The sequence below is a fragment of the Oenanthe melanoleuca genome, chromosome 4A, assembly GCF_029582105.1.
Source record: "Oenanthe melanoleuca isolate GR-GAL-2019-014 chromosome 4A, OMel1.0, whole genome shotgun sequence".
Taxonomy (NCBI): Eukaryota; Metazoa; Chordata; class Aves; order Passeriformes; family Muscicapidae; genus Oenanthe; species Oenanthe melanoleuca.
Window position 1 is genome coordinate 5,943,331 of NC_079338.1, and position 11,233 is coordinate 5,954,563.

The following is an 11,233-nucleotide window of genomic DNA, read 5'->3' on the forward strand; positions in this document are numbered from 1 at the left end:
GTGTGATAACTCTTCCATATTAGAAAACCAGGATAAATGTGTTGTGAAATGTCTGTGGAAAAAAAAATCATAAATACTAAAAATCGATACCTAATTCTGGTAAGGCTGAAAAATGCTTTCAACACTCTCATGGTTAAACCCCAGATGGTAATGGAGCCCCACACAGCCTCTCACTCACTTTACCCTGGTGGACTGGGGAGAGAATCAAAGTTTAAAAACATGGGTTGAAATAAAGTCAGTTTAACAGGTAAAGCAAAAACCATATGCATAAGCAAGGCAAACCAAGGAATTAATTCCCCACTTGCCATGGCAGGCAGGTGCTCAGCTATCCCCAGGACAGCAGGGCTCCATCACTGTAACAGTGACTTGGGAAGATAAAAGACTATCACTCAAAACGTTCCCCTTTCCTCCTTCTCCCCAGATTTCTATGGTGCCATATGGTCTGGGATATCCCCTGGGTCAGTTGGGATCAGCTGTCCTGGCTGTGTCCCCTCCCAGCTCCTTCTGGAGCTCTTGCTGGTGGGGTGGCTGAGGAGCCAAAAAGGCCTTGGCTCTGGGTAAGTGCTGCTCAGTGATAATGAAAACATCTCTGAATTATCAACAGAAATCCAAAATATAGACCCATACCAACTACTACAAAGAAAATTTACTCTATCCCAGCTAAAACCCTCACAAATATTATTGAAAAAATATATTGTCAGCATAATTAATAAATTTCAAATGAAGCTTTCTGATGCAAAAGGAAATACTCATCCAGGGCTTAAAATGTTTCTACCTTCTAGCTATTCTCCCCACTATCAGTGTGCCATACAGTTCCTATTGTACTGATCCCTGATCCAGTGTTAAACACCTGATTTTCAAGACACTGCTGGTACACTTGGGGCTACACTGATGCAGGGGGAATTTCAGTGTTCTCTCTGATCACCTAACCCTACAGGTTTGTGAAAGAGGATGACAGCAGAGCAAGGAAAATAAATAAAGCAACAGACAACCAGGTCTGTCTGAGAGACGAGGTGTTGGTTTCCTTTGTTTTTTAAGAACAAATATAACTAAAGTAACTAGAGAGGCAACTACTGAATTGCTTCTGCCAGATGTAATGAATTAATTGTTTGCTCTTTCCCCTCTAGATTCAGAATTAATACTCAGCCTATATTGGCATTTCTCTCACTGGAAAATTTAATTTGCATCATTAAAGCCCTGAGTCTATTACATTTGCAACTACACAGATGGGCACCGGGAAAAAAAAGCTCTGTATAAATTTGGTAAATTTCTAATATTGATGATTCTAAGTATTATTCAAAATTCTAATTAAACACCAGTTAGTTCCTTTAACTAAAGAAAATCTTACATTAACACCAACACAGACAAAAATTTATTTCAATAGATCTGACTTCTCACATAGATTTTGATTAAGTTTAACCACATCAACATCAAAGGGATTAACTGCTTTGCTGAATATAGATCCTCTTTCTTAATCCATTGGTTCCATGGTGACATTATCTTACAGTGACTGATCTTACAGAGCAGAGAACAAACACCAACCACTCTCCAGATCCATTGCCTCTGAAAACACCAGCAGTTAATTACTCAAAAAAATATGCATAAGTTGATACACTCAGATTTGATGCACAATTTTGTCTTAATTTATATTAATAGTAAAAATATGAGCTTTCCCACAAAATCATGATCATTTCCTTAAATTACTGTGAGAAGAAAAAGATTGTAGTAGTGTTTGGTTAACACTGCCACTCAGCTCTGGTGGAAATCATTGCTTGAAAATTTCACCATAACTAATGCTTTTCTGTATCTGTTTATATAAATTTCAAAATAATGACAATAAGAAGATACACAAACAGGTAGAGAATGCATGATGCATTTTGGGTACCTTGCACCAAATACAAAAATGTCTAGATGCAAAACGGATTTCCTAAAGAATTAACAGGCTGGAATGAAGATTAGCCACCTACACTAAAAGTTGAAGTGGTTTTAAGCATGAGTAGATGATATGAGGCTATCCAACATTTAATACAAGGCCACATTTTTATCTACACCTGAAAAGAACCAATTAAATTAATGTCCTGGAAACAACCACATGAAATACCCCACTGTAAATCTTTATGCATTCTTGCATGTATTTTAAAGACTTTTCTTCTTTGTTCTTTCCAGTGTCATCACAATGGTTTATGTCGTTCCTCTCACAGTTCAGATGCATCTTCAGGACAGACAAAGGCATGATGCTGAATTGTTACATCTATACTTTGGAATTGTCCATATCCTTAAGAACAGAATAGAATAAGAACAGAATAACGTCAGGAAGTTGCTCTTTTCCCCTTCCCTATAAATTTTCCCTTCTATGTGCGTGTTGAAAGACTAAAACAAAAATATGCAGAGCAGCATGTGTGAAATATCCACTGCAAATTCTCCTTAAACCCAAAAAAAAAAAGACTTGATGCAATAAGAACATGTACCATTTAATACAGAAAAACTGAAGGTTGAGAACTACTATCATTCCTGACTTACTGTAACTTTCTGTTTCGTTGACATAGTAACCTTGAGAGACTCTAGAATGAAATCTTCAATTTAAAAGAATGCTATCAGTTTGAAAGCAACTCAGAGTATTTTACCCAATATCAAAAACAGAACTACAACATTATTTTTTTATTATTATTATTATTATTTATTGTAGTTTCATGTGATTTTCAATTCTTTAATCTGGTTATGTGGCTGTACCCTGCAATGTTATTGAGACCAATAAAAATGAATGTTTCTCTACAATTTCTTAGGAAGTTTACTAACACTAAGTGCTAAAAGCAAGAAAAGAAATGTTCATATACAGGGAGATTATCTGTAATGTCAATTTTGAATTTCCATAGAATTATTTTCTTCTGAAATAAGGAATAGACTTCTAGAACTCAACAAAACTGACATAAAACACTGAACTGGTGGGACTCCATGGTACTCCCTGCAAGACTCAAGTTGGTCAGCTGTTATTGCAATCAAACTCAGCAAACAGCACTTATTAACAAACCAGGATCTATCATACCACCAAAAAGAAAAAGATAAAAAGAAAGGTTTTTGAATGCACTGTGCACTGCTCCACAAAGTCTCAGTCATCAAGTGGGTTTAGTCGTTTTCCTAAAATCCACCAAAAATGCAGAGTGTATTGTAGTAATGATGTACAGCTGAAAAATAACATTACAAAACTAAGATATAAAATGGTCCTCCTGCTCTGACCATCCTAAAAAGAGAAATATATAATTGAGAAATTATCTCCTGTTTCTGACTGCAGTGTGCAGAGACAACTGTCAGTGACAGCACAGAGCAGCCAGCGCCTCCATGTTGAGTTTTGGCCTGTATGATGTCACAGAGTAGTTCCATGAAATGACAGAAAGATCCTTCCAGGGCAACTGTTCATGAGATCACGCAGTAACCACTCACACCCAGGCCAGCTGTGCCCCCGGCAGCACCATCAGGCGTGGAGCAGAGCCCAGCAGCACAGGATGCAGAGCAGCTCCCGCTGGGGCAGGTCCCTGCAGCTCTCCCAGGATGGATGCTGTGGTGCTTAAAAAGAAGGGCTACAGCCTCGGTGACACTCTTGGAGAAGGCTCCTACGGCAAAGTGAAGGCTGCCTACAGCCACCGCCTGAAATGCAAAGTGGCCATCAAGATCATTGACAAAAAGAAAATTTCTCAGAATGTTCTGGAAAAATTTCTCCCCAGGGAAATGGAGGCTTTGATGCGACTGCACCACCCCTCAATCATCGAAACCTATGAGATTTTTGAGACATCGTCTGGGAAAGTGTACATAGTGATGGAGCTGGGGGAAAGGGGGAGCCTTCTGAACTACCTCACCAGCCAGGGTGCGATGGAAGAGAGCACCGCTCGCGGCAAATTCCAGCAGTTGGCTTCTGCCATCAAGCATTGCCATGACTTGGACTTTGCCCACAGGGACCTGAAATGTGACAACATCCTTCTCGACAATGATCTTAACTTCAAGCTGTCAGACTTTGGCTTTTCAAAACTCCTGGCAAGGGATGGAAATGGAAAAACCATTCTCAGCAGCACCTTCTGCGGGTCTCTTGCGTACTCAGCCCCCGAACTGCTCGAGCATATTCCTTGTGACCCCAGGATTTCGGACATGTGGAGCCTGGGCATTATCCTGTATGCAATGCTTTTTGCTTCACAGCCATTTGATAGTTCCAATGTCAGAGAAATGCTCCACGTTCAGAAACAACGAAAGATTCCCTTCATCAAGTCAAAAAATCTCTCTTCAGACTGCAAGAACCTCATTGTCCACTTGCTCCACCCTGATGCGTCTCAAAGGCTGTGCATAGATGATGTTTTGAGACATCCCTGGTTGCAGGCCCCAAAACTCACGCACAGTCTGCGAGTTGCAGGAGGGGGTGAACTCAAAGCCAGTGGCAAGAAAAACCCAAGAAACAACAGAATGACAATTCCCATTGTGCGTAAGTGTAAGGAGTGGAAGAGGAGATCAGATCCTCTTAAGGATACTTTCCTTTAATAGGAACACAGTGTTGGCCTAACCTGTGAACTGCATTAGTTTAAACTCACATTAAAGAGAGCCTGTCTAAAACTCCCTGCAGCAGTTGTGTCCCACTCCTGCACAGCGCGCTTGAAGGAAGCAGCTTTAACACTGCCAAAGTCAGGGCTGTGAAAGACAGAGGGAAATAATAAGGGAGGGAAGTTTTAGATCATGTAAACAAACTGCAGAGGAGCACTTTGTATGTAATACTTGAAGGAGGAATGTATTTCAAACATGCAATGTTTTTATATATCTGAACATCAGACTGGTGCACTTTGTTTGCAATTTATAACTATTTCTATACTATAGGATCTGCCTAGACATACTGCTTATGAGTCAAAATTTAGCTGATTTTCTCTTTCAGATTTGAGTCTTTCAACAAAAAAATGTGCAATGGAAACCACTTCCCTATACTTAAAAATTAACAAGGATTACAAATCAGTTGTACCATAACAATGAAACACAAGTTTTAAGTATAAAGGAATGCAGGAAGAGTTTTCATTAGTTAGCAAGGGAAATTTGAAAAAAAAAACCACAGATCCAAGGATCAGCTGCCTTTTAACTGAAACTTATTGACAGAGCAAAAGACATGCATGAGTAACAATTTCTTTTTTCTATAACAAGAGATATTATGTTCGACATTAAAAAAATAAAACATCTAGCTTCAATGCTATGGTTGCTTAGCCTAAAATTTAAAAAATAATGTTAATTATTTTATTTGCATTACAGTCCTGCAAGGTAGTCCTAATCAAGGGTCATTTTAAAAGCCTGCAAAATAACAAGTCTCCTGTCCCACTGGTCTAAGACATTTACCTCTAGATCTCACAAGATTGATTCAGCTGGATAAGTTATGTGAGCACACATTTATAGTCCAGCCACTTCCTGCAGAAAAACATCAAAAAATGTTATGTGGGTAAAATCTGATCCCAGTGGAGACTTTGGGAATTTTATTACTCAATTCTTTGGTACTCAAATAATTGCCTGTCACTAAAAGTAAAGCAAAACAAATAATTTCATGGGTCTGCTTGGCCAGAGATATTTGACCAATTATTGATCTACAAAGGATCTATCCAATGCCTGAGAATGTCATGCACACAAATGATGACATATTCATGATTTAGTATTTCTTAAAAGGGACAGACTATTATGTTTAACTCTTTATAAAATAGAGAGAAAGAAAACTTGAAGTGCTACTGAAAAGTAGCAAAATGTCAAAAAGTACTCTAACATACAATTTGACAAGACAAAAATTATGTTTATCCATTATTTCGCCCACTACTCTTTACAGAAAATATGCTGTTGCATCAAAATACTGTGCTAAAATATCAGATATAAAATACTGCTATCAATAAATCCATCAAATAAAAAAACACTGACCATAATTTAAATTATTATTTGCATTTAGTAAGTATGGACAGCTAAATCTATTCTGGGAAAAAAAAAACACCTTTTTGCTTAATAATATAAGAGATTATTTTTGATGCTAAGAAATCAAATGCACTCTGGAATAATTATAAATCTTATTCTGAATAGTCTTCTGCCTCTGAGTGGACTAAAAGATGGATTGTACAAACAGCCACTCAGCAGAGCTCTTGCTATCCTTAATAATCCAAGGAGAGACAAAGTCAGATCGAGCTCTAATTAGCACTCATTGCTTGTGGCAGGAGAACATTTAAAAAAACAGGGTATGTTTCCACTGCCACAAGTTTAGAAGTCACAGCCATTGAAAAGAACACTTGGACAAACAAAATGGAGCTCATGAATTTTTTGAGATAGCAATTGAGTAGAAAGCTTAAAACTATAGCTTATTATTATTTTGCTTTCATTGATTTAACCTGGGACCAAAGCACAGTACTAAAAAGAAGGTGAAGCCATGGAAAACATTTTCTTATTCTATTTTACCTTTGCCACTTACATGAAGTTTGCATATCAGATAGCAGATACAAAAGGAGACAACATGATCGGACATGATCACACGGGATGTGCCACAAAGAAGGTGTGGCACCTCTTCCTGGTGTACTGGCAGCTCCTTAGACAGGATCATGAGCCTCCACACTGTGATGCATGTTCATGGCAAGAATACTACTAAAGTTCAGGCAGTTCAGGCACATTCCTATTTCCAGTTGTGTGTCTGTGGCCAAAATATCTCTAAGTGCACAGCCAAAATCAAAAGGCAGGACAGCTCTCTTACCCAGAGGCCTTTCCAGCTGAATTTATTACAGATGTGAGCTACTCTGTTGTGTAAATTGTATAAAAGAGATAGATGTCTGACATGCATCTAAGGAGGGTACATTTTGCAATTCTGGTTTACTTGGGAATCCAGTTTTATTCCAATCCTTTTAGGAAGACAGGACATGCCATTGAAAACAAACACGTAAGTCCTAAAAAACCTCTAGAGAAAGAGGACCTGTGAACTGTATTGGTGAATACCACAACAAAATAACTAAGCCTACTAAAAATGTAATTTCAGTTGAACGCAGTAAATAGGATAAAATGTGTCCTGTTTTTCGTGGTCTAGTGCAAAATTTGGGAGAAAACTTCCAAATAGGATCACTCAAGAAAGCAGATTCAAGAGACCCCATCCCCAACTGGTTTGGGAAAAGATTTCCTTGGAGAAAAGTGGAGAAAACCTGTTTATTCAACAAGAAAAGCACTCACGAGCACAAAAAACAAATGAATAATATTAAACAATAAAACTTTCGCTGTCCTGAAGAGATGGCATATTCAGACAGTCCTTTTTGTGGAGTGTAGCTCATCTCTTATCAGTCCCTGTGGCACTGGAAAATGTTGTGTCCCAGCCCTGGCAGACCACAGGTGTGAGCTCCCGGTTTTCTTCTGGGTTTCAGCAGGGCCAAACAGTTCCAAGAAAAAGAAAAGCCACAGCCCAGAGAACTTCTCTGCCTGAGCTAGTAAAAAATGCTAACTAAAAAGCAGAGGAGAGCTGTGTCCCGCTGTCCATCAGTGCTGCAGCCAGCACAGCCCAGGAGCCGGCACAGGGGGAAGGAGTGCTCTGATTACAAACCCCGCGCTTCTCCTCGCCCCCTTCACTCCAGAACCAGTCTGAAAGCTGCTCAATGCCCAGCATAAACAGAGCAGATGACTGGGGATACAATCATCATAAAGTCATTCCAGGACACTGCTATAACTCTGTCAAAATGACCCTGGATTTACTTCGACTAAATATCATAGAATCATATATTTACTAAGGCTAGGAAAGACCTTTAAGATCTAAAGCCCAGCCATTAAAACAATCACCACTAACCATGTCCCCAAGCACCTCATCTATTCATTTTTTGAAAACTTCCAGGGGTGTTGATTCCACCATTTCCTTGGGCAGTCTGTACCAGTGCTTAAGCACCCTATCAGTGGAGACCTTTTTCCTGATATCCAGTCTAAACCTTCATTGGCACAACCTTACTCTTGTCCCATTTCTTGTTACCTGAAGGGAAAGACCAATCCTCCCCTGACTGCAGCCTTCTTTTAGGCACTTGTAGGGAGTGGTGAGGTCCCCCAAGCCTCATTTTCTCCACCCTAAACAACCAGTTAACTCAGTTGCTCCTCAGTTCCCTCAGCTTCTATCTCCTCAGATTTCTAGAGGAATCAATACCATGTACTAGAATTGGGGAATGAAAATTGAGGTTGTTGTAATCACAAATGTTTCAGATCAAAATTTAATTTGCACTTTCCTCTACACATTACAAGTGATTAAGTGAGTTTTAGAGTCATCCTTTCCTTAGCCAGAAGTGTCCACACTTTCCTATCTTATATCGCTGGTACTTAAAATTAATGGCTTTTATCTAACAGGTACAGCAGTCATAATAAATGTTAAGATAACTATTTAAATTTTGTCTGCATAACCATAATAATGTAAAGAATCCTAATTTTATTTGCCTCTATAAATCAAAGATTAAACTCACTCAAACACTTGCCCTTAGAATAGCTAAAGAAATTCACTTTAAATATGAATAATATATATTCATTTCATAAGCTTTGTTCATTTCCATAGATTTAGTTTGAAAATAAAATTATTTCTAGTAATTACTGATAATGAAACTATTGAATTAATTTTTTTGTCTGTATTTAAATCACTTGAACACATTTGGAGGGGTAGGACTCTTAAAGGAGAACCTGCCTCATTTTATGCTCCTTACTCTGTCACTCAGAGCTATATGAACCATCATGGACATTCCACTAAAAAATAAGGCTCAAAAAGTTACAATTTGTTAAAAAGTCTCAGTACTATCCCTTGAAATGTCATGCATATAATTTATTGAAGTATATTTCAAGACTCAATTCCACAATGAAATTTTGTAAGATTTCTTTCCAATTCCTGTAAAGGTTTTTAGTTCAATGATAGTTGTTTTTTCTCACACAGGTACTGTTTCCAAAAAAAAAAACACCTCTAAACATGAACAAAATGGTCTCTGTACAGCCATTAGAAGTTCTTCAAACCACAGAAAGAAAAACTCCAGTGGATAACTATTTTGGTAGTACAGAAGGGTATGAGTTGGTGGAATTGCACAGCATTTGCAAGCAGAGTTTGCATTTGCAAACACCAGTTTGACCAAGGACACAGTGTCCAGGACAGCACTTCCACATCTTGGAGTATCATTGCATTTCCCCAGAGAGGCTTTATGTTTAACTTGCTGGCTGTGTGGTGTGTGCTGCCCCCTCCCAGCCCTGACAAGCAGCAGGGCTCTGGTGCCTCCATCCAGCTTCCTGGGGACTCTGGGGACAGATGGCTTCAGGGCAGCCAAGGGCTGTCTGGAACACTGACCCAGACGTCTTGCCACTATGCAAATATCACCATCAGTCAATCATTTTATTATAAATACTGGACAGCTCAGGGCCCACTGAGATTTCCCACAGTGGCTGCACTCCAGGAGCTTTCCTTTCTCTCAGGGTTACCCTCAAGGCTGAAAGGTTCCTTGCCACAACAGATCCTCAGGAAGTGATCAATAGTATCCTAATCTCTGAAATCTTAGCCAAGTGGTACAAAAACTGTACACATAAACTCCTTTGGACATAAACCACTGTCCAAGTGTGAGACTAGGACTGGATCCAGCTGCAGTCTGAGGAGTCTAGAAAGCAAGGGGGTCCTTCCTGAGCCTCATGACTCAATGGGAGAGTCTCCCTGACAGCTTTTTCTTGTCCTTCAGGCAGTAGATAGCCAGGTGTACCTTGTTAAAGCACTGCCACATTTACCATTTGATTCTGTTGAGTCACTGTTTTATGTTAACAAGGTTTATTGCTGCTTCTCTCTCTCCCAAGTGAAGTGCATCACTCCATTCAGGACAAGGTGCAGTGGACAGAGGAAACAGGTGAAAGCTGGAAGGAGTAAGCATTGGAGGGAATTAACATTTGCTGATTGTCCTAACACAGAAAAGGCAGAAAAGACAAGTTATCTGTTATGCCACTTGACAGCTTGTAAATGGATGAATGACTGCCTTTAATAGTGGTGATATCTACTGGCTCAGAAATCTAATTCCTTTGACCTGGACAGAAAGTCACAGTCATTAGAGCTACATAAATACAACACTCGAATCTTCTTGAGCACATAGCAGTCCTATGAAAAAAATCACAAGATTATTCATAAGACACAATCAGACAAGACACAACCAGAAAAAAAAAAAAAAAAATTTCAGAACGTGAGTGTTGAAAATTGCTCATGACAAATTTTAATGGACCAAAATCAAAGTTCATTCAAGTCATTTGTAGTCCTTGGTATTGGTATTTGCATCAGCACCTAAACCTTCACCATATTTACAAAAATAATTCATATTATGCTAAGTTTTACTCAAGCAATTTCTGCAAGATAAAACATCTAGACACATTAGGCACTTAGTTTACTAGACTGTGTTAGACACCTAAAATTAGCATAAGTCCCGAGCACATTGCAGCATTTAATGCATTTATCTCATAATACCTTTGTAAAGAAGAGGAATAACATTATCTCAGCTTTACAAAGTGAAACTGAAATACAGGATGAATATGGAACTTTTAAAACATATTAAGTACTCAGATTCTACAAACACTGAGTACCTGATTACTGTTAAAAATCTGAACATATGTGTTGTACAGACTAAGCCACTGAGAAACACAATCTGTGACAAAATTGATTTAATTAGGAGCAGTAAAGTTATGAACTATAGTGAATTATTACTGCTGCCTATCTGTTTTTTCTGCCTTTGATGGGATCTAACTAGAAAAAAAGAAAACAAAACACAACAAAAAAAAATCCCAAACCAAAGAAACCAAACCAATTTCAAGCATCCTACTTCCACATCTAGTTGAAATATGATGACTAGAGTATCTCTTTGTTACACACATCAAGCTATTCAAAGTTTGCCAAGGCTATACTTCAAGTCACTTCTGCCTAGCATTACAAAAAATTCTAAATATTCCAACATACACAAACTTAAAGAAATTGAGCTGGATTTTATTCATGCTTTAATCATTAATTTTCACTGTACCAATACCAAGATGTAAAAATAAACAAAATGGGATTGGTTTGCTTGTTCTTCAGCATCAACTTGTTCTAGTAGTTTATCCTTACCAGTCCTGCTCAACATCAGCAATCAACCTTGAGATGTGATTTTTTTAAATGCAGTTTAACACAGAATCATCAATCCAGCAAAGTACCTGTCAGGATACATTCACCTGCAGTTTAAGAAAATTGTGTGGGTTAATC

At 38.5% G+C, this 11,233-nt stretch overlaps 1 protein-coding gene across 1 annotated transcript; it reads left to right on the plus strand.

Moving 5' to 3' along the window:
- The first annotated feature begins 2,221 nt into the window (after nt 1-2,221).
- TSSK2 (testis specific serine kinase 2) lies at nt 2,222-4,792 on the plus strand. Its single transcript, XM_056491761.1, has 2 exons — nt 2,222-2,308; nt 3,290-4,792. Exon 2 carries the CDS (start codon nt 3,547-3,549, stop codon nt 4,519-4,521), a length of 975 nt encoding a protein of 324 aa, XP_056347736.1. The 5' UTR covers nt 2,222-2,308; nt 3,290-3,546; the 3' UTR covers nt 4,522-4,792.
- Nucleotides 4,793-11,233: the final 6,441 nt, after the last annotated feature.

Excerpts from the sequence above, each read along its gene's own strand:
- TSSK2 (XM_056491761.1), top strand. The coding sequence starts at position 3,547 with ATGGATGCTGTGGTGCTTAAAAAGAAGGGCTACAGCCTCGGTGACACT.